The sequence below is a fragment of the Taudactylus pleione genome, unplaced genomic scaffold (genome assembly GCF_031769625.1).
Source record: "Taudactylus pleione unplaced genomic scaffold, aTauple2 ptg000556l, whole genome shotgun sequence".
Lineage (NCBI taxonomy): Eukaryota > Metazoa > Chordata > Amphibia > Anura > Myobatrachidae > Taudactylus > Taudactylus pleione.
Genome location: NW_028284958.1, coordinates 21,374,487 through 21,398,955, shown reverse-complemented (window position 1 = coordinate 21,398,955; position 24,469 = coordinate 21,374,487). Strand labels below are relative to the sequence as shown.

Sequence of the window (24,469 nt, the reverse complement as noted above, 5' to 3'; positions counted from 1 at the left end):
GTAATTACTTATTCATGTTGATATTACTCTACTCTCTATGCTTAGGGATATGCGGACAGAGGGCCTGATTCAGCATGCAACCGCGTATGCAGATTGGCCGATTGTTCCGTGCTGCGCATGCGTATGCCCCGCACTGTGCGTGCGCAGGGATCGCACTGCGATTACGGACACACTGAGGAATCCATCGCAGAGTGAGTGGTCAGGCCGTCAGCTTTTCCACGTGGTGATGGAGGATTGGTTAGAGAAACGCAGGTGTGCCTGTCCGTTTGAACGCTGTTGCATGGGTGTGCATAGTTTAGCAACTGCGATTGCCTACTCAGCTTGAGTACTCGCTGCATGCGACGAGACTTGCAATTTCTGAGACAGGTCAGACCTGCTGTAATTGTGCTGAGGGGCCGATGTTCTCTGATGTTACCGATGTATACGCAGGTCTGTGAGGTATTACGGATGTGAGAAGGCAGTAGTGGGCGTCTCTATGCTGGCTGAGCGGTGGCAGGCATTAGCATATTTTCGTAGCTTCATTGCGTGCGATTACGTAGCTGCAATCTCAGTTGCGATCCGTGCTGAATCAGACCCAGAGATCATTAACAAAGATAAGTAAGACTGGAAGTTCTATTGTGACATTTTTATATCTACAGCTGAATAATTTTATATGAAGACCGATAAATTACTGCTATCAAATGATCAGTATGGGTCAGATGTGAAGAAAAGTATTTATTTTATATTCTTCTTCTGAAACTTGCTGTCTTTGTCAGTTCCGGGAGCTGCCCCCATGCTGTCGCTTAGCAGTGATAGGCCGGAGGATCTCCTTGTTAAATGGCTCCCCCTACAGCCTGAGATGAGCAATGGCCTCATCACCAAGTATCGAATTGAATATTGCACCCAGAGAGATGGTATGTGTCCTGCATAGAATATTTATCTATACATAAGCTGTTACCTTGAACTTCTATTTTGACTTAACTGAGACTGTTTTATGGATAATATTTAGATTTTTGCCATATTTTATTACAATGCTTAGAGCTGTAAATACAGACAGGAAAGGAAAGCAAAATTATCTAGTGAAATATTTGAATCTTTTCTGCAAATAATATTGTTTAGGTTTTCAAATACCATGAGCACTGACAATCCCAATGATGTTGCAGGTAGTTGTTGATGAGGCTTGTGATACACATATCCTTTCCCTTACAAGTTAATCCTGTCAATGCTTACCTGACATTTTAGGTGTAGTCACCATGGTGGAAGTTGATGGAAATGAGACGCAGATCACCCTGTCCTCTCTACAGGCCAATACTGTATACAAAGTCCGGATCTCAGCCAGCACCGCAGCTGGATATGGAGTCCCCTCAAACTGGGTGCTGTACCGCACGTTAGAGAGAGTCAACCTGACACAAGGTACATAGCTACAAGGGATGGGGCACTGGTACATTTCCTGTGTATGTGACATCCTATGTTTTTCATTTCACACTTTCTTCACTCTTTTGTCCATTTTATGGTTTTATTCCCTTGCCTTGACTTGTCTTCCCCTCATTTCCCTTCACTTTTCTTGTCTTCCCTTCCATTCCCTTTCCTAGCTTTCCCTTCCCTACCCTTGCCTTCCTTTGCCTTCCCTTCCCTTTCCTTCCTTTGCCTTCCCTTTCCTTCCTTTGCCTTCCCTACCTTACCTTGCCTTCCTGTCTCCTCCCTTCCACTGCCTTCCCTTGCCTTCCCTACCCTTGCCTTCCTTTGCCTTCCCTTCCCTTTCCTTCCTTTGCCTTCCCTTGCCTTTCCTTCCTTTGCCTTCCCTTTCCTTCCTTTGCCTTCCCTTCCCTAACCTTACCCTGCCTTCCTGTCTCCTCCCTTCCACTGCCTTCCCTTCCCTTGCCTTCCCTACCCTTGCCTTCCCTACCCTTGTCTTCCCTTCCCTACTGTTCCCTTGCCTTCCCTACCCTTCCCTTGCCTTCCCTTCCCTTCCCTACACTTGCCTTCCCTTCCCTAACCTTACATTGCCTTCCCGTCTCTTCCCTTCCTCTGCCTTCCCTTCTCTTCCCTTCCTCTGCCTTCCCTTCTCTTCCCTTGCCCTGCCCTTCCCTTGCCTTCCCTTCATGTCATTTAATTTATCTTACCTTATTTTACATTAGTTCTTTTTCTGTTTTCTGTTCTACTAGATACAATCTGTAATTCCTCTTTTCCTCTTTATACAGTGGAGCAGGTACCAATACAGCTGAAAGTCATTGCACACACAGATTCCCTTTTTGTCAGCTGGCAGCTGCTCCACAGCGATTTCCTAGTCACCGGTTACAGGCTCTATTACCGTATGGTGTGTCAGACCCTGGATCCTCCTACTTCCTGCCCACGGCAACCAGAGAAGGAGTGGGATATGGGGCCCATTAAGCTGAAGAAGAAGAGGAAACAATATGAAATAACTGACCTGAGTGAGTTACCTTTACATGGATTGTACATTTCTCACTCAGCACTAAGGGGGAAGATTGCTAAGCAGCTGTAAGTGGTTTTTAATCTACCACACATAGGGCCGGACGTAGTGTCGATGCTGCACACAGGTGGCCAATGTTTTAAGTCTGCTCATGTGTCTGAGTCACACTGCACATGCTCCCTCTCAGTGTAACATGTCACCTGTCACAGGTTCCTTACCTCTCCATGTAACATGTAAGTCACCTGTCAACAGTATTTTAGCTCTCAGTGTAACATGTACAGTCACCTGTCACCAGTTCCTTACCTCTCAATGTAACGTGCAGTAACCTGTCACCAGTATTTTAGCTCCCAGTATAACATGTACAGTCACCTGTCACCGGTATTTTAGCTCTCAGTATAACATGTACAGTCACCTGTCACCGGTATTTTAGCTCTCAGTATAACATGTACAGTCACCTGTCACCAGTATTTTAGCTCTCAGTGTAACATCTACAGTCACCTGTCACCAGTATTTTAGCTCTCAGTGTAACATGTACAGTCACCTGTCACTGGTTCCTTACCTCTCCATGTAACATGTGCAGCCACCTGTCACCAGTATTTTAGCTCTCAGTGTAACATGTACAGTCACCTGTACCAGTATTTTAGCTCTCAGAGTAACATGTACAGTCACCTGTCACCAGTATTTTAGCTCTCAGTGTAACATGTACAGTCACCTGTGACCAGTATTTTAGCTCCCAGTGTCATATGTACAGTCACCTGTCACCGGTATTTTAGCTCTCAGTATAACATGTACACTCACCTGTGACCAGTATTTTAGCTCCCAGTGTCATATGTACAGTCACCTGTCACCGGTATTTTAGCTCTCAGTATAACATGTACAGTCACCTGTCACCGGTATTTTAGCTCTCAGTGTAACATGTACAGTCACCAGTCACCAGTATTTTAGCTCTCAGTGTAACATGTACAGTCACCTGTCACCAGTTCCTTACCTCTCCATGTAACATGTGCAGTCACCTGTCACCAGTATTTTAGCTCTCAGTGTAACATGTACAGTCACCTGTCACCAGTATTTTAGCTCTCAGTGTAACATGTACAATCACCTGTGACCAGTATTTTAGCTCCCAGTGTAACATGTACAGTCACCTGTCACCGGTATTTTAGTTCTCAGTATAACATGTACAGTCATCTGTCACCGGTATTTTAGCTCTCAGTGTAACATGTACAGTCACCAGTATTTTAGCTCTCAGTGTAACATGTACAGTCACCTGTCACCGGTTCCTTACCTCTCCATGTAACATGTAAGTCACCTGTCAACAGTATTTTAGCTCTCAGTGTAACATGTACAGTCACCTGTCAACAGTATTTTAGCTCTCAGTGTAACATGTACAGTCACCTGTAACCAGTATTTTAGCTCTCAGAGTAACATGTACAATCATCTGTCACCAGTTCCTTACCTCTCCATGTAACATGTGCAGTCACCTGTAACCAGTATTTAGCCCTCAGAGTAACATGTACAGTCACCTGTAACCAGTATTTTGGCTCTCAGAGTAACATGTACAGTTGCCATTGATCTCTTCCCTTTAAATGTAAATGTGTCATGTACAATTATTTGTCACTGGTCACTTGCTCATCAGTGTACCATGTACAATTGACACTGGTTACTTGCTGATCAGTTTATCGTGTTCCATATTTATGTTCCATGTATCATGTTCCTTTAGACTGTAAGCTCTCACAAGGAGGACCCTCTTTACTCATATGCTTTTCCTTCCCTTGTTTCTACCACCATATCCTCCCCATTGCCTACAATGGCACCCTTTGGGTTCTGCCACCCTGCTGTCTATTTCAGTTTTTTTGACTCCTGATGTAGCAATGTTTCTAAACAATTTCTTTTTGTACTTTGTAAGGCGCTGTGGAACCCTTGTGGCGCAATACAAATAAAGGATAATAATATTCATTACAGATTTCTTACCTCTTATTGAATAGTTTTCTGGGCTGCTGGTGAATCTTCAACTGTGGCTTGCTACCCATAACTGCTAGTAGTCTGGATTGATCATTAAATGGCTTCTCCCGTCACGTTTGGTCTTATTCTCTGCTGTTTGGCATAAAGCACAGAATAATTCAGAGTGAGGGCATAGAGCCGGGGCCGTATTTAAAGGTTTGCTGGGCTTTTGGCAAGTCTTCATTAGAGGCCTGTTACCAATTACTGGTGTAATAACGGCATTTGTTACTGATCTAGTACTTCTAAATGTAAGAGTATAGTCAGCTGTTAGTGATCTTGTCCATCTTAATCTAGCATGTACAGTAATCTGCCACTTTTCCCCATCATTACAAAATGTACAGACTCCCTCTGATCTGCTCTGCAGGTTACATTTACAGGTATCTGCTAATGATCTCATCCTTCTCAGTGTAACATGAACAGCAAATTTTGACTGATCTCTTACATGTCAGTGCATTTATCTGTCACTGATCTCATCTGTCAGTTATATTCATCTTTCACCAATGTCATCTCTCTGTTATATATATCCATCACCGATCTCATCTCTTCATGCAACATTTATATTTATCTGTCACTGATCTCATCTCTCAGTTACATTTCTCTGTCACCAATGTCATCTCTCAGTTATATATAACCGTAACCGATGTCATCTTTTCATGTAACAGTTACATTTATGTCACTGATCTCATCTCTCAGTTACATTTTTCTGTCTCTGATTTCATCTCTCAGTTACATTTATCTGTCTCTTATTTCATCTCTCAGTTACATTTATCTGTCTCTGATGTTATATCATTGGGCCTGATTCATTATGGATCGCAATGGCAACAGCGTGCACAGATAATTCGATGGTGCGTATTGCGCAGGCACCACAGTGCACGTGTGTAAGTTAGCTTTGCGGTTGCACTGCGATCACTTACACAGATATAAAGCCATCGCAGATCGATGGACGGGACGTCGGTGTTTGGGGGTGGTGACGGGGGAGTGGTTGGAGAAAGGCAGGCGTGCCTGTCTGTTTGAATGCCGTTTCCTGGGTGTGCATTAATTAACCAATGTGACGACATACTAGCTTGAGCACTGCGTGTGACGACAGTTGCAATTTCTTAGTAAGGTCAGACCAGCTGTATTTCAACGTGAGGGTTCGATGTTACCGATGTATAGGCAGGATTGCGAGGTCTTACGGATGTGCGAAAGTGGTAATGGGCTCCTCTATGCCGGGTGAGCAGTTGCAGACTTTAGCATATTTTTGCAGCAGAACTGCATGTGTAATTGCAGCTGTGATCTCAATAGCGATCTGTAGTGAATCAGGCCTATTGTGCAGTATTTACATAAATCTGTTTCTGATCTCATCTCTCAGTTACATTTATCTGTCTCTAATCTCATCTCATTGTGCAATATTTACATTTATCTGTCTCTGATCTCATCACATTGTGCAATATTTACATTTATCTGTCTCTGATCTCATCACATTGTGCAGTATTAACATTTATCTGTCTATGATCTTATATATCAGGTACATTTATCTGTCACTGATCTCATCACATTGGGCAATATTTACATTTATCTGTCTTTGATCTCATCTCAGTTACATTTATCTGTTACTGATGTCATTTCTCAGTTACATTTATCTGTCACTGATCTCATCACATTGGGCAATATTTACATTTATCTGTCTATGATCTCATCTCAGTTACATTTATCTGTCTCTGATCTCATCACATTGTGCAATATTTACATTTATCTGTCTCTGATGTCATTTCTCAGTTACATTTATCTGTCACTGATCTCATCACATTGTGTAATATTTACATTTATCTGTCTTTGATCTCTGATATCATCTCTCAGGTACATTTATCTGTCACTGATCTCATCACATTGGGCAATATTTACATTTATCTGTCACTGATCTCATCTCTCTGTGCAACATTTACACTTATCTGTCACTGATCTGTCAGCTATCAGTATAAGAAGTAATTGTCTGTTACCTAGTACATGCAGGTGCAGCTTTGAGAAGCAGGATCTGAATTTTGGATCCTTGCAGTGGAATATACGAAGAGCTACTCTACTGAATATTACATCTTGCTACTTTACTAAATATTATATGAAAGTGCATACATTATTTATATAAAACAAAATGTAAGAAAACATTAATTATCTACCATTCATGTGGGTGTAAAACCGTGGGAGTAAATCTTGTCAGCGCTTAGTGCTGAAGCTGGGTCTATGTGAAAATAAAAAAAATTATTATATGATATTAGTCACTTTTTGTTCCTATATTAGTCATTGATGAGTGACAGTTATTTATTCCTCACCTAATCCTGACTTTCTCCATTACTAGTACCTGGACACTTATACCAAGTCAAACTGGTGGCATACAGAAAGAAGCAGGAAGGACAGACCGTCATGTGGGAGGGAAGAACCAGACAGGTCCTGACCACCCCTCCAGGTAGGGATTACACTGCTTTCTATACATGTTATTGAGGCTCATCTATGAACTGGACAGATGTGGTCCCACAGTGTGGTTCATTTTGCACAAATGCGCATAGTTATACAGATTCTGCATGCCACTTCAAAACCACTCCTTTTTTAAGTGTCATGCATGTTTTACATTAATCATAAGAGTAAGGGGATATCAGGGCTGCCCCTTTCATGTGTCAATGCCTTCCCATACAAACTGCACACAAAAATGCCTACTGAAGTTATTTGTTGAAGCACTGTCTCCACTAACCTGTGGAGAGTAATATAAGGTGCATTAGTGCACTCGCGGAGATTTATCAGAGTACAAGTGGAGGCGTTGTCTATGGAAAACCAATCACATTCTATCTATAATGTATCTAGTAGTTCAGAGTTTCCCCAACTTTGCCATTACAGTCCAGCTTTTAAGAATATCCGTGCTTGAGCACAGGTGACTTAAGCTGGGTACACATTAGATGATTTTTGGCCCGACATGACGAATCGGACCGACATATCGTCAAAATGATCTAATGTGTATCCACTATGGCGGACGTTGCGCGCTCCCGTTTGTTTGTCTGCCGCATCATGATAGTCCATTTGATTTAACCATGTGGACCCAAGCATGTATATCCTTAAAACCTGGACTTTAGTGGTGAAGTTTGGGAACCTCTGTAATGGCACATTATTTAAAATTCTAGCCAAAATCTGATTGGTTGGCATAGACACCACCTCCACGGGTCCTCTTTCAAAGGCTTGGTAAATTTGCCCAGCTCCTACCATCAGAACATGCAACTTTCTGCAACCACAAGATGGCGCCTACATGTTGTGCAAATCTATGTCCTCTGCCACAACGAGCACAAGTCTGAATAAGCCTGTACACCACAAGTAATTTATGTGGCAACCCTGGACTTTCTCAGCTTTGTACATATATATATATATATATATATATATATATATGACCCCGTAATATCTATTATTTAATAGCACTGATAATTGTACAGGACAATTTATACATAATAATTAAATTGTAGTCTCTTGCCTTTATTTCCTTCTGTTTCAAATTTAGTTTCCTGTATTGTTATCAATGTACTATAGTGAATGCTTATATTTCTTTCACTTATTTACAAATACTGCAGAATACATTTGGGCTTTAGAAATAAAGAACATCAGTAAAATATATAAAATTTAAATACAAGTTATCTTGATGTTCATTTAGAACTTGCTGCTTCAACCCTTTAAAGGGCAATAGTATTTCATACTTATCAATATTGTGCAATGCTTTGGTTACATGATAAATAATTCTAATGAGCTGAGGTGTAACCTGTCCAAAGGCGGGTACACACCTGAAAGATATATCTGCAGATCGAGTTATCGCTGGCAGGGAGGCGGGTCAGGGGTGGGGCCACCTCCCTCCCCATGGCTGCCGCTGTGTGTGTACGGGCAGTCTGCAGATCGCCCGTACACGCTTGCCGATGGACAGATATGTCTGCTGACATATCTGTCCTTCAGCTGTGCAGCACAGCCAAAGCGATATGTCTGTGAACGACGGCCAGCAGATATATTGGCCGATCGATTGATCGGCCAATATATCGGCCAGTGTGTACCCAGCATAAGTTGTCAACCAACTCACTGTATGAAATACCTCTGTCAGCCCTCTCCACAGCGGCAGTCGCCGCTTCTGGCCGACAATGACTATGCACACTGTGACACATATCGCCATAGCGCAATGACTGACAGCGGTGCCCATGAATTTACATGCAGAGAGCATGCACTGTGCACATACTGTACTATAACATTATAGTCACAACTTGAAAATAAAAAAAAAACACAAAGGGACATTTGCAAACAGCTGACCTGAGGCACTGTGGGCCAATTAAGAATTTATTTTATTTATAAATAATAAACTCTTAATAAAATAAAGGGATGGGAAAACACGCTGGACATATCTACAGTAGCTAAATATAACCACTGTAGGTAAGCAAACATTTGCCGTATATATTTTTCGATGAATATTTAGGACAACACAACATTCTATGATGAATATTTAGGACAACACAGCAACACCCCTAATCCAGTCAGACCATGCCTTGTTCAGTCCAGCCATCGCCCATTTAATAGTGAAAATCAGGTCTGTCCAGCAATAATTGGGAATATTAGAATATTATCTCGCCAAAACCCCCTGCATGTCATAAAAACCTACGCCATGTCACCACAGTCCCCTGCATATCAGCACAGTCCCCAGCTTTTCACTCCTGCCCCCTGCATCTCCCCAGTGTCACAACAACCCAGACAGCCTTGCAGCTGGCTGGGGCCTGGCCACTGGGATGTGCTAGGAATGGCAGGAGGATCATGGATGAGAGATTTGTATTGCAGCTACCTTAAGCATTATCAGCAGCATGTCCCTGGGGCTGGGGCACCTGTGCATATTTCCGCAGCCTCCATGCGCACCCCTTACCAGCTGCCGAACATGGTGATGAGCAATGTTCTCTTTGCACAATGTACCCTGTATTTCCTGGACTTCCTGTGGAGCTTCCTCGCCGTGGTGCCGCTGTCCGAGAACAGCGCTGACTTCCATGGAAGGTGCCTCCTGTTCAAGGACGTGTGGCTGAGCCGGAACACCATGCTGCAGAAGGAGCACTTTACGGTGAAGGAGTGGTGGCTGGAGTCTGTCTGCAGGTTCAGTTAGGAATGGACATCAGAATCCAGTGGTTACTAACCATCAATGTTTTTGTTCCTATGGTAGTGTTTTTACCATTTGATGGTGGCAGTCCACTATTTGCCACCATCGAATGGAAATCATTCAATTGTGTTCCGAAGGTTTTTTTTTTCTTTAATTTCTGATAGCGGTGCCTCCCCTGGCTCCTTCCTGGCTACTGTGTCTGCATCAGGGCATCTTCATGGGTTCGTTGGAGGCTGTCTCTCACTCTTTGTCCGGCTCAGTCGTGACCCTGCTCACTCCCTGGCTCCCTCCCCATCTCTAGTCTGCTGCTAAGAAACAGGGCACATTGCTATATCTGATTGGCTCTCACTTTCTCTTGCTGTTTCAGCACCCTGGTCAGCACCTATATAGCAGCTTGGTGCAAGAATTTTTCTGTGACTTTGCTTCACTAAAATCCTTGGCTCCCTTTTGTCACAGATGAATGGTTCATACACTTGAACCTTCCTCGACAAATGATCTATAGAATAGTGAAAACCCCATCAAAATCTGTCCAGTGGTTCAAGAGATTAGCCCGAACGAACAGGCAGACCCCTAAACCAGGGACTATCTTTTACATATAGAAGATATATACACAATATATTTTCCTATTTCTGCTGCAGACCTCATAGCCTACAAGATCCCACCACTGCCACCCAGCCATATTCAGGTGGAACCTAACACCTCCACGTCAATGTGGGTAAGATGGAGAAGGCCCATAATAAGCAGCAAAATTGTGAACTACACTGTGCGCTGTGGACCATGGGGAGCCAAGAATGCCTCACAGTACACCTATCACAGCAGGTAACAAGAAGAGCCTACAAATGTCCTTTCTTTATCCTTCATTCAGACCTATGAACATGTAGAACTCATACGTTGTATATTTGCAGTACCTCGGAAGAGATTCTGATCAGTGGTCTGAAACCATATACCAGGTACGAGTTTGCAGTTCAGACCAATGCAGCCGGAGTTGATGGGCCCTATAATAACATTGTGGAAAAGATGACACTTCCAGATAGTGAGTAAGAGAAAGTAATGGGTCACTGCTCATATCATTGGACAGTCTCCTGTCTCATCTCTGTATTCGTGCCATAAGCATCACAGTGCGAGGCAAGAGGCAGACACTATATCCCATATGTCATCCCATTGAGAAAATCAGCTTACTATATTATATATCACGTTTGTCATTATATCACAGTGTGGGCAAATCTGGATTAACCTTTTGTGCCCAGAAAGGCCACTTTTTCTGTGGCTTCCCAGGAGTTTTCTTGCTTTTAATCCCTTTTGTATACTATTTGTTTAAAATAAACACAATGAAAATAGTTGGTGCTAATTGCATCAATGGTACATGGGTTTATTGACCTGCCAGTATGGTTTTGGAATGAGGGAGGAAAACGGAGCACCTAGAGGAAACCCACACAAACAAGGAGAGAACATAGAAACTCCACACAGAGAGAGCCCTGGTTGGAATCAAACCCATGACGCATTATGCATGCTATCTATCTGATCTTATGGTAAAGACTTCCAAGCCCATGCATTTTATTGTTAATCACTTTTGTCTGTACGTTACCATCTCATAGGATGTGCTATCTTTTCATTCATTTGTAGTAGAGACACATATTAGGGATCACGGGCATCTTCACTGTCACTCTGTCCCTGTGCTCTATGCAACTGCAGGCAACTCTCCTTCTAATTTATGACTCTTGCTTAAGGGCCCTCATCCCCTCCTGCTGACCTGGTGCTGCAACCTGTGTCACAGTATTCAGTTCAGGTGCACTGGCGACCACCTGTGGAGTCGAATGGAGTAATTGTTCAGTATCTGATTCTATACACTGTCAACCGAAGCCACCCAGATGAAACGTGGACTATTTTAACCAAGGAAGGTGAGACCTTAGTATGCTGGAATAAATAGCTATATGGGAAAATAGACACACAAACAAAGAAGTGTGTCTTTTAACATGGACCTGATTTTTTAGCTGTAAAATATGACATCTTCTTGACAGTTATAATATATTTATGTTGTTTTGTGCCAGATACTAGGGAGGAAGATATAAATTTTTTTGTGCTAGCAATTAATTATGTTATATTTTTTTACAGGAAATATTTTCAGTACAGAAGTGGAGAATTTGCAAAGTGGGACCAAATATTACTTCAAGATGGGAGCCAAGACGGAGTCGGGGTGGGGGCCCTATTCCAGTGTGGTATCAGCAGAGACTTTGCCTCCACGACCCCCAGGTAGAGAATATCAGCTCTTTTTCTTATTGTTGTCTGACTACATAATTGCCCCATTTCTATACTGATATTAACACTACATGCTCCATCCCACAACAGTCAGACATTACAGCTAACACCACGTTCAGGAAACAACCCATAGCAAGATTGTACATCTAACATTCATATTGTCCCCTACAGTCACACAGTACAGACATGTACAGTCTTACAGTGCCTGCATTTACACAATGAAGGATCGCCACCTACAGCACCACAGTATCATTCCTCTGTAGGGGAAAGTGTAGGATCGTCATGGTGGTGATGGACTGGTTTATTACACTCCTCATATATACAGTACATAGGATACATGCAATAAAATCATATAAATATCAAGCTCACTTAGCAACTAAGCTGTCGCCCCTGGGTGTGTTTGTTTTCACTGTGTTGTTATTTCTCTCTGCCTCTCTCTCTCTCTCTCTCTCTCTCTCTCTCTCTCTCTCTCTCCCCCCCACACTTTTTCTTTATATTCCCCCCTCTACCTCTTTCCTCATCCACTATTTTTTTCCTCCATCTCCTTTCTGTTCTCCCCTACTCTCTCTCCTGCTCTCTCTCATATTAGTGTCACCCACTGCCTATTGCTGTCAAACCTTCTCCCCCGCCATTACTGAGTGTCAAATCTTCTCACCCACTGGGCACTTGCTGTCAAACCTTCTCACAGACTAGCACTCTCTGTTTCTTCCCTGCTGGCTCTCGCTGTAAAACTTTCTCCCCCCCGGCTCCTGTCCATATTTCATATTGGAAGCTTTGTCACAAGGGCAAAAAACATTTAATCTGTGACCGTGTACCGTTGTGAAGATGTTTTTTTTGTCCTTCAAGTGAAATATAGTAATGGATTAGTTCTGAGAGGTGGGCAATAAGCAGCCCCCAGCTGTTGTAGAACTACCATTCCCAGCATGCCCTGCCACAGTTTTGCTATTTGGCCATGTTAAAACTGTAGCAATGCTGGGATTTGTAGTTCAACAACATCTGGAGGGCCGCTTATTGCCCACCCCTTTATCATAGGGTCATATTGCCTGAATATAGTTTACAACTTAAAGCAATTGTCTACATCGGTGTAACAAATAAACACTGCAGTTTAGCATCAGTTGTTTCATTATTGTTGCTTTTAAATGTTCTTCTTCCTGAAAACAGTTTTAGCGAGATACGATTCCAGATTCCAGTGAAAATCCTATCTATGTCCTATCTACGGAAATAAAACCATTCTCTATAGTCATATCTGACTGGTGTTAGAGGACACAGCTAAACTATTTACTAGTGCACACACAATTATGTCCCCTGCAGATGTCCTGGATATGAACTCCGTAACTGGTATCATTGTCGGGGTCTGCCTGTGTCTCCTGTGCCTCCTCCTCTGTATGTGTGCAAGTTTCCAGCAGGGCAAACAGAGGTGAGACAATCAGAAATCTATTACTCCTGAAAACGTCGTATCTAAATATAAAATGAAAGAGATGTCTTCAAATGGTTACCAAAATAGACCTAGCGACCACTATTCATTGCACTTGTATCTGTTTTATGGAGAATCAGATAAATAAAAGCAAGGACACACATATAAGGAGTTGGTATTGATATGTAATTATGACTTGGTATATGGATCAATCACCCACAGCTATGCGAGCGGCCTGGAGGCCGAAACAAAAAAAAAACGCCCTGATTCAGAGCGAGCGAGCTCTCGCAAACAGCGAACACCTCTGAATCAGGCCCTGAGCGCGAAGACTCTGTAGGTGGCACTGTCGCTGCCCCATGGACCTTGCTCCTGGCTAGCAGGCTGCCTGGACTGACACCCTGCATCAAGGATTGCTCAGCACCCGTGAAGCGTCCAGTGGACACTCCAGACGGGCACCCTGCACAGTATATGCAGCTGATCGGGAATCCTGCACTTACCAGAGCTGCCGGACACGCCCCCTCTGTGCGACGCCATCATGTCACACGCTCAGTGGGTGGGGCTAGAACAGGGGGCAATTGTGCCCTGTTACGGCTCTGACTTTTCATAGATCTGGAGAGAATCACTGCTAAAAACTTGAACATATTGTCGGAATGGTGGAGTGATATTTAAATCTAGGTTTGTGGAATAGATAAAACATAAACAAAACATAAACAATGGTTTCCCTGACATTCCCAGGCTTTTGAAAATGTAGGTACTGTATTATCTGGAAGAGGTTGGGGCTTAATGATGTGAACACTTCTGCCATGATGATATCATAAGTCCCTGCCCTCATGGCTCCCAGCTAAAGAAATGTCTCACTCGTCTTTACCACTGAAGGGGTTAAGGAAAATGCTATAAATTTATTTGGGAAAAAAGTTGAAATGCTAATATAGAATACAGGGAAGAAAAGAGACAGCAGAGATAAATGACAAAAAAGAAAAAGGAGGAAAGAGGCGAGTGGGAGGTGGCCAGGAAAATAAGATAAATGTACCGTAAATTGGGTAAGACAGCAAAAAACCTAAGGCTGGACTCAAACCATAAAACCTGCTGCATTATTCTAGTGCCGGTGCAGGCAACTCTTCACCACATGCCTGATGTGGGCTCATCAGATGCAACCACGTCAGGCTGGGCATTCCCTGACACAGTTGCATCAGGGGAGCCTGCCATCGGTTGCCAGAAGATAATCTTCCAGCAGCACTCAAGCAGGGTATACACTGAGAGAATGTCGGTTCGATATGTCGTTTCTGGCTGAATCAAAAACAACATATCGGCCGCATCGCTCAGTGTATATGGCCAATATGCATGCTCCTGCTGTCGCATTCAGTATCTTGCGGTCGGCTGTGCTGCATGCCCAACCGGAGGATATCGCAAACGGTCCCGTTGCAGGCAATGAAGGATGGAATGAGGGATCGTTCCGTCGTTCATTACCTCGTTTGAATGTGTACCCAAGGTACGATATGTAGGCACGTCGGGCCGACATATTGTACTGGTACACTTAGCTCAGTGTGTACCCGGCTTTAGACTCAGCCCACTCAGACAGCCACTTGGTTGCCGCAGCAACCTCCCTCAGCTCTCCTCCTCTCAGCTGGGCTAGGGAAGGGGGAGATCCAATGAAGGAACACAGGGCAGCCGCGGGTGCCTCCCAGACTGTGGTTGCGATCCTTACAAGATCGTCTACAGTCTGCTCTGGCTTCCTTGCTACAGAGCAGCTGAGCTCCCCCTCTCTCCCAGGCAGCACAGTGGCAAGAGAGAGGGGCAATCCTCAGGATCACCCACCCCCTCTCTGATGACTGCTCTTCCTGCAGGACTGTGAAGTAGCTTTATACAGTTCTAAAAGAATCAAATGTGTGTTAACGCACGCACATACGCACGCACGCACATAAAACACAGGTTTGTTTTTTCACCTGAATAAAAAAATGTAAAAAAAAAAATATCCCCAAATCGGTCAGTTTTGTTTTTTTAGCAAATTGTTTAATTTAGCTATTTAATCTTGGTTTAGTCTCATTTAATTAACAAATTAGCATTAAACTGAATCATATTAAATTAGCTATTATTTACATAATGTGATATTTTTAGAAAAATACTAGTAATTTAAGTGGTTAAAGATGTTGTGGATCTAGCACTCTCAGCATTCCCTGACTGCAGCCTCTGCTGGGATTCTACTTCCAGAAGAGCCAAAGATAAATTAGCTGCACAAGCATGCTATAGTCTAATCATTTCTTCTTACTTAATTTGCCGTCTTAGATTAATGTTAGAGATCCCACCATTATTCAGCTGTTTCTGACAACTTAATATTGAACCAATAAAGGAGAGTGCCAACATGGCGGTGTAGTAGCTAAGCAGCCATTTGCAGAAGTACCTCCACCTCTGTCAAAGTGTTTTCTTCTACATACATATATCTATCGTAACAAATATACAAATTATAAATAAAAAAAAAAAATCTATATATATATATAATTCAATAATACAGATTGTGGTGCATATATAATATAATTGTGGTGCAGATATATAATACAGTAGTGGTGCATAATTGACAATTAAATTATAAACACTGGAAATTACTTAAAATTCACACACATTTTATATTCTTCAAGTGACATTGCCCCTTTTTCTTCTATAATAACTATAATAACTATAAACTGATTTTTTTCCAACGTTTATTATTTTCTACTGATGAGCTGCAGATTCCAGCAGAGGTCTATCACTTTATTTGGGATATACTATTATGGTGCATACACACGGTCAGATATGTCAGATGAACGATTTCAACGATTTTACCAACGATTTCAGACAGTATTAAAATGAATGGAATCGTTCAAATCTGACGGAAAACACATCAGATGTCAGATATCGTTATTTGACAAACGGGAACGCACATCGTTCATCGTTGCAGGCTCACATGTCAGATTTTCTTTCAGATATGAATGATTGAACGATTTTTACAATCGTAATGGGGGACATCCACTAGACGATCTACTCCCTGTCCAACCTCTTAACGATTTTCCCTTGAAGTTTCCCTTGAAATTTGATCTTCCACTCTGAATTATTTGCAAAAGATTTGCAAACGATTTGCAAACGATTTGCAAAAGATCTAACGATAAACTATGTTGTTTCAATCTGTGATTGAGAGCTTTCAGCTATAGTGGGCAGATAAGCTGCATACACACACAACGATTTTTTTAATGATTATCGTTAAACGATATCGTTTAACGATAATTGATGGCAAAAATCGTTCACTTTCTGAGTCAAACGATGAACGATTTTCGTTCATGCGCGTTCACGTTTGTAGTTTGTCGTTTGTAGTTTGTCGTTCAGTCAGACTTGTCAACTCAACGATTTTCATTAAGGGAATATGCAAAAATCGTTTGTAGTTCATAAAAATCGTTCATGACATTTAGTAAATGAACAACTTTAGTAAACGATTTTAGTAAATTTTTTCAAGGGAAAAAATCGTTTACTCAAATCGTTCATTAAAAAAATCGTTGTGTGTGTATGCAGCTATAGTGGTTCATCGTTTGATCATTCAGTGTGAACGATGTGTAAACGATGTGTAAACGATTTGTAAGCAATCAAGTGAAATTGACCTGCATGTTCAGTCGATGGAGGAGACGATCAAACGACCAGCGGGAGCGCGCATCGTACATCGTTAGAAACAATTATTGCACGATTTGCAAACGATTTTTAAACGATTGAACGATAACGATATCGTTATCGTTCAATCACCTGCTAAAATCGTCTAGTGGATGCCCCCCATTATCGTTCAGATCTGACAGAAAATCTGACTGTGTATGCACCATTACACTCACTACCATGGAACTTGGCAAGCAGCCATAACTAGTTAGTTGTTAACATTGTTGTAACAGTGTTGCTACCTACTGCACAGTTAACCCTTACGCTGGGTACACACTGCACAATACACCGTTTGTACAGCCGATGAACGTTATATCATTCAGTGCATCTGGCCGTGTGTACATACAATATATCAGTGAACGACGTCGTTCACACTGATATCGCATCGACCGTGCAGCACAGCAGATCCGATATACCTGTAAGACATATTGTGCACATCTGCCTGTGTGTACATGCGACTGACCAACCAACCTGTTATACAGGTCGCAGGAACCAGCGACAATGACATCACAACTGGGCAGGCAAATTTAAATGCCCTCCCAGTTGTGATGTCTGGGAAGACATATCGAGCAACCGATTGGCAAGTGTGTATGCTTACCAAATCGCTTGCTCGTTTGGAGGGTCAGTCGGCCATGCGCTGCGTCGGTCAGGTGTGAATCCTGCATTAGTGCTAAAATTAATCGGTTGCAATTAAATGTTAACTTCCCATAATGCAGCAGATCAGTAATAATTGCAAAATGATCAACATCTCTTTTACTAGTCTAATAATTATGTGATACATTTATTAAGGCAGTAACATACAGCAGCTAAGCTACTAAATAAAGATTTTATTATTCTTCTACATGATTTGCTTTGCTTGCATTCAGTACATTACAGCTGAGCCTCTGTCACTCATCTGATAGATATTTGATGGACATTGCTTCCTGCTTTTTACATAGGGATGTGGGATCTGAATTAGGACCTAGAACTACCAGAGGTCCCTCATCTTATCAGAGGGCAAGACAGGGGTCCTGTTCCCAGAGCCACTGCCAGGACTCACACGAGCTAGAGACACTGATGCCTTCTCGGCAGGAAGACACCCCGTCGCTTCCCGTTCCAGAGGTCACTGATCTAATAGGAGGCCATGGCCTGGTCTCAAATCTACCACCAGATGAGAAGAACCCACTGAAGTTGAAGGTGTGTGCAGATACAGTGTACTCAGAGAAATGCAATATTTGTTCTGTACAATGAGAGTAGTGGTGCAGTCAGTAAGAATGGAATATCATTCATCATACAGATGTTTATTAAGGACTGTAGATATCTATAGGGGTTGGTTACGGGATGTAGGTGCTCAGTATCCCGACGCCGGCATCCTGACAGGGTTAGGATACCGACACCCGCAGGTAAGTATCCTAACCCTAACCTACCCCTAAACCTAACCCACCCTCCCCGCAGTCTATCCCTAACCCTCCCCCACTAGTGCCTAACCCTCCCCCTAGTGTCTAACCCTCCCCCTAACCCCAATACTTACCATGGGGATGCCGGCCTTACGGAATGCTGGCGCTGGGATTGTGACTGGCGTCAGGATTCCGGCGCCGGCATTCTGAGCACCGGCATCCCCACAGCCGGGAAATGAACTAAATCCCAGCTATAGCAATGTTAGCAGTCATCTCAGAGTCCACCACCTGTATAGATGCACTCAGCTTATGGCCTTGTGCTTCAAACTGTCATAGGAATGTTTAGTGATTTGTATAGTCCAGGGTTCATTATTTTACATCCTTAGCAAAATTCTCCGTGTTCTTTTTACTACAGCCTTCATGGAATGGTTCGATCACTCAAAACTGGGCGAACCACATCACCAGTTACGCTGAGACCGTGACTGGAGACCTCACTTGTACCGCCAATGGCTCAGCCAACCACTTAACCACTGGAGGCCTAAGGATGGTCCTGCATGAAATTTCTTATGAACCCCATAGGGTAAAGTGGGACAAGGGTGTCTAAACATTACAATAGAATAATAAAGGATTATATGAATGACACTTAATTTCTGTTGTTGTTCTCCTCCTACGCATTAAATAATTATTTCCTCTTCATTAGGTTGATGTTGGGAGAAATCATAGGAATCCTTCTCAGAATCAAGTGGAGGCTGATGTCATTGTGCACTCAGACTTCTCTGCTTCCGAGCGTAGTGGACGCTGTGCTGGGCTGGACTCAGAAGAAGAGGAAGAACTTAGTTTGGATCAAGAGAAGAGCCTCAATGAGTCTGTGACTCCAAACTCTAACCCTCACACCCAGTCCATGGTTACTGAAAAGGAGAACCAAGACTGGAGCAACCAACCATTGATGGCCATAAGCACAGAACAAAGTTTAAATGCTAGGGCCACAAAGAGTCAGCAACTTGCCAATGGCATCCACAGGAGTGTGGACACTCAGGAGAGTCAGCCAGTCATGGACTCACCATTCACTGTAGAGGGTGGGGATCCGTGCTCAGAGGAAGTGTCTCAGCAAGAACTGCCTTTAAGCAATACATCAGTCTCGCTGCATCCAGTGAACCCCGAGGAGATTGTGCACTGAATTATACCATGTGGAATAGAAGATATATTGCATTGGTATCAGTAGCGTGTTTACTTAAATCAAAGAATTCAGAACAGGACTCATCCCCACAAAGGAATCCCTTCCAGAGGATGCAGTGGACAATTCTGAGACTATTCAGCCATGTTGTGCTATTGAAACCTGCACTGACATTGGTGACTTTTTTGACAACTTTATAATGCAACAACAAGTGTTACAGTGCGCACGCATTGGGCAGGAGGGAGATCAGCTAGAGGTAGCAGTGAGTAGGACACTATGGGTACAGCAGTCTGTTACAGTATGTCAGCTAGGGGAAGATAACTAGAGGCTGCAGCACTAAAATGTTGCCTCGGTTCCAGCAAATAATTATAATAAAACCCTATAAGGCAAAATATTTTGTCTAATGAAAACCAATTGATAGCACGTGAGGATTCTAAGTGTGGCACTGTGTGCTGTTATCTCTATGATGAAGCGTAGGTCAGGCTGAAATCACCAAATAAGTTGCCTTCCTGTATTTATAGTGCAAAAACAATGAAACAATAATTATGTGTAATGCATTCTCCTTTTTGCACGGACAGAGATTACTGATATACATTATAACACTGGATTTTTCCTGAACCACCACTACAAATCAGTGCCTCCCCGGCCTCATTACCCGTACAGCATATCATAGTATTTTTGTTCTGATACATCTGATCACATTCCGTTTCTGTATCACCTGATTACCTGGCAGCCTTATGTCCATTCGCTTGTTCACATTCCTTTTTTTGCAATCTTAGGGGGACGGGAAGGGGGAATTACTGTAATTAACAGTTATAAGTTTCAACTTAAAATCATTTTATTTTGGTAGCAGTAGGCAGTGCCAGTTTGTATAGCCCCAGCCATCTCATTGGTCACAGGCTTGTGCCAAAAGCTTGGCACTTTCACACATTACTGCATGAGAACATATGGACGGTGCTACACGATTTCCTTCTGTGACGATGTTTCCTGTTGTATGCGCTCTGTGAGCGCCTCACTACCACCTCGGGACTCTTTTCTAACTTGTAGGTCTTTAGCACTCGTCTGTTTTCTATTGAGGGGTGTGTTTCATTGCGGCCCTCTTCTCTGTTAAACTCCTAGTACAAGTGTTGATTGTTTATTTTTGTTAAGCCTCCAGGACTGCAGATGTATTCAATGGTTGGACCCTACGAATGTGGAGGGGGCTGTCGTCAGACTTGGGGGCTCTTTTCCACAACAGAAGAATGGCCACTAATATGACACATATAGTGGCCTAGATCCACCAAAGGTCAAAAAATAAATGCATTTTAAAGGCATTAGCGGTGTGTAAGATTCTTTTTTTCTTTTTTTTTTAATTAACCTGAATATTGTTTCTGATCTTTAATTATACAATGCAGGAGAATAAATAAAATGAACGAGATCACTGCAAACAGATTTGATGCCACAGTATCAAAACCTATAAACAGCCGAGGTTTGTACACAGCCGACAGAGGGGGGGTAAAACAATCAAACAGGGTCAGGAGTCACAGGCATCTCCACTCAGGAACAAAACAAGGCAGTAGTTCAAAAACATTTGGGCATTAAATAACTAATCAAGTAGATATCTGCTCAGGTATATCAGACACAGAGGAAGCGGCTACATGATGCTAAAGGAGCCTGTTGCTCACTAAGGGGTACAGTTACTAAGATAAGTGTCCTGCCCTTGTCTGTTCGTTTTTAAACATGGGTAGGAATGATCAGAACCAGGAGGGTTTTTTTAAAATAAATCTTGGAATTTACCAATCTCCTGCGTTTGTCAGGATCGTGTTTCCCGATGGTGATCATTCCTACCCGTATTTCCTGCCCGTGTTTCCCTCCCAAACAAGCAGCCTGCACATATCAGTAAAATATGTGCAGGCTGCTTGTGTGTGTGTTATTTATTAAAGGGTTAAAAAAAAATGATGTGCCCCCCCCACCCTCCAAAGCATAACCAGCCCTGGGATCCTGACCCAGTCCTGGTTCTTAAAATACGTGGAAAAAAACGTGTAGGGTTCCCCCGTATTTGAGGAATCAGCACTGGGCTCCCAGAGCCAGTCCCGGTTTTAAAAATAGTTGGAAAATAGTGTGGGGTTCCCCTATTTTTAAAACCAGCCCTAGACTCAAATCTAGCCGGGGTGTAATGCCACAGCCAGAGGACCCTTTCACCGGGTCTCCCTGGCCAAAGCATTAACACCTCAAACTAGTCAGTACAAGCCGGGGATTTAAGGGGAGGTGAGGAACCCCTCTCTCCTGAGCACCCCAGGCTTACCCTGAAGCCCGGGTAATAAGCTCTGAAAAGTGATAAAGTGGAGAGGGATAAATGACCAACCAATCAGTTCCTAACTCATTTTTCAAGCACAGCCTATAACATGACAGTTGGGAGCTGAGTAGCTGGTCGTTTACCACTCTGCACTTTATCACTTCCCAGAGCTTAATACATCTGCCCCACAGTATGTTTGTGCTCAACACGGAATAAGGACCATAATATCTAACAGCAGTGTCAGACTGGGACATAAAGGGCCCATAGGGGGAATGCACTGGAAGAGGCTCACTGAAAAGCAGTGTCACTGAGCTGAATGGGTGGCAAAAGGAAACAAGAATAACTGCCCCAATCACCTCACCTGAGTGATCCTTCTTACCTTCTATCATAGTAAATCGGGTGAGGGTATAATTTTAAGCAGTTTGAGGCTGCGCTCTGGCCCCCGCCACCCACTTGAAATAAATGGACAATACTATGTAGGTAACTATTAATGAGGCAGCCAGAGTAATTCTATCACAAAGGAATATTTATTCAAGCTAATACAGTGCTTATGGAATAACACTTATAGTGTGCACGGGGCTTTAGCCCCCTTCTGTCTCTCCTGCCACCCCCCCAGTATTTTTCCAGCCAGGCCCCTTCTGTCACTCCAGCCAGCTCAGTGACTCTCCAGCCCCCCCCCCCCCAGTGTCTCTACAGTTAGCCCCCTCCTGTCTCTCCAGCCCTCCCAGTGTATCTCCACCCGGCCCCCTTCTGTCTCACCAGCCCCCCCCCCCCAGTGTATCTCCACCCAGGCCCCTTCGGTCTCTCCAGACTCCTCCCCCAGTGTATCTCCACCCAAGCCCCTTCTGTCACTCCAGACAGCTCTGTGTCTCTCCAGCTAGTCCCCAGTGTCTCTCCAGCCCCCCAATGTCTCTCCAGGCAGACCCTTTCTGTCCCCATTGTCTGGTGGCTATTGTACATTGAAAAGCCCATTGTCTGGTGGCTATTGTACAATGAGAAGCCCATTGTCTGGTGGTTATTGTACAATGAGGAGCTCATTGTCTGGTGGCTATTGTACAATGAGGAGCCCATTGTCTGCTGGCTATTGTACAGTGAAAAGCCCATTGTCTGGTGTCTGGTGGCTTTTGTACAATGAGAAGCCTATTGTCTGTGGCTATTGTACAATGAGGAGCCAATTATCTGTGGCTATTATACAATGAGGAGCCCATTGTCTGGTGGCTATTATACAATGAGGAGCCCATTGTCTGGTGGCTATTGTACAATGAGGAACCCATTATCTAGTAGCTATTGTACAATGAGGAGCCAATTGTCTGTGTTAATTGTACAATGAGGAGCACATTGTCTGTGGCTATTGTACAACGAGGAGCCCATTGTCTGGTAGCTGTTATACATTGAGGAGCTCATTATCTGGTGGCTATTGTACAATGAGAGCCCATTGACTGGTGGCTACTGTACAATGAGGAGCCCATTGTCTATGGCTATTGTAGAATGAGGATCCTATTGTACAGTGAGTATCCCATTGTCTGTGGCTATTGTACAGTGAGGAGCCCATTGTCTGTGGCTATTGTACAGTGAGGAGCCCATTGTCTGTGGCTATTGTACAATGAGGAGCCCATTGTCTGGTGGCTAGTATATAGTTATCCTTCCCCAATGCTCCCCCAAAGGAGAAGAGAAAACAAGAACTCAAGAGACTCCCTCCAATACAATTAATACCAATTTAGTGACCACTATATGGCTTGCCCTCACAAAGGTCATTCTACCTGGTGTGACTGGTCATACATCTTCCATATGTCACTGGGTGCAAGGAACTGGAATGTGTTTGCAGGGTACCCCATATGCATCCTAATATTTGCTCTTTTATGAGACTCCTGCAGAAATTTTAAACATAAGTAAATATAATCATCCTTTCTATTTCCTCTGTAGGAGCTGTGATTGCCTTCCATACCAGTCAGTCAGCTATAGCATTATGCAATTACTGATGAGCAGGATGCTTTAAAATTGGTTCGACTACACATATGAATATATATATAACCATTTAGCTTCCAAGGCTCCATTTTGTAATTTATGTCAGGAATACAAGTGGCATTTGCTATATATTTTCCCGTAAGTATTACTTAGCTTTTCTCTGCTGTTAACATTCATAGTTGCAGGTACACTAATTCCCCCTGTGACTAGAATTTAATTTAGGTTTAGTATAGATATCTTCTATAGGTTGGTACTACTTATGTACAGGATACATGCAAAAACCATATGTACAGTATATGTACTGTATTATAGGAAAAACATGGGAGGTTTTAGAGAAAATAGTATCTGCCAATGGTTTTGTAAGGTCAGATTAGGTACATTTCACCTCATATTGGGTCTCTGTATGTTCCTGTCTCTGTATGTGCACGCAATCGGGATGCCGGAGTCGGGATTCTGACCGCTGGGATCCTGAGCTCCAGCATCCCGTACCCAACCAGCTGTAGAATGGGGCACACTAAAGAGCTCAGTGACATTCAGCGATGGGATGTCACAGGATGCCATTACAACAAGTTAGTTCACTACATTTCTGCCCTGCTAGAGCTGCCCCAGTCAACTGTGAGTGTTGTTATTGAGAAGTAGAAATAGCAGTGCACACGCAAAGTGTCAGGCCAGGGCCATGCAAGCTCACAGAACAGGCCTACAGAGTATGGAAGTGCGTATCCATGGCCAAGTACACACTATGTGATATGTCATTCAATCAGCCGACAAACGCCATATCGCATAGTGCATCTGTTTGTGTGTACA

General features: G+C 43.2%; 1 protein-coding gene across 1 annotated transcript in view; it reads left to right on the top strand.

Annotated features, from left to right (window-relative positions):
• The window catches only part of IGDCC4 (immunoglobulin superfamily DCC subclass member 4), a 121,213-nt gene extending 100,482 nt beyond the window's left edge, over window positions 1-20,731 (top strand). Inside the window, exons 9-20 of the mRNA XM_088452745.1 lie at window positions 756-893; window positions 1,222-1,392; window positions 2,181-2,411; window positions 6,741-6,848; window positions 10,175-10,355; window positions 10,442-10,569; window positions 11,264-11,434; window positions 11,649-11,786; window positions 13,104-13,209; window positions 17,814-18,051; window positions 18,667-18,831; window positions 18,952-20,731. Of these exons, the coding sequence (XP_088308871.1) occupies window positions 756-893; window positions 1,222-1,392; window positions 2,181-2,411; window positions 6,741-6,848; window positions 10,175-10,355; window positions 10,442-10,569; window positions 11,264-11,434; window positions 11,649-11,786; window positions 13,104-13,209; window positions 17,814-18,051; window positions 18,667-18,831; window positions 18,952-19,428 (2,252 nt within the window). The 3' untranslated portion in view covers window positions 19,429-20,731. The remainder of the gene's footprint in view (window positions 1-755; window positions 894-1,221; window positions 1,393-2,180; window positions 2,412-6,740; window positions 6,849-10,174; window positions 10,356-10,441; window positions 10,570-11,263; window positions 11,435-11,648; window positions 11,787-13,103; window positions 13,210-17,813; window positions 18,052-18,666; window positions 18,832-18,951) is intronic.
• Window positions 20,732-24,469: the final 3,738 nt, after the last annotated feature.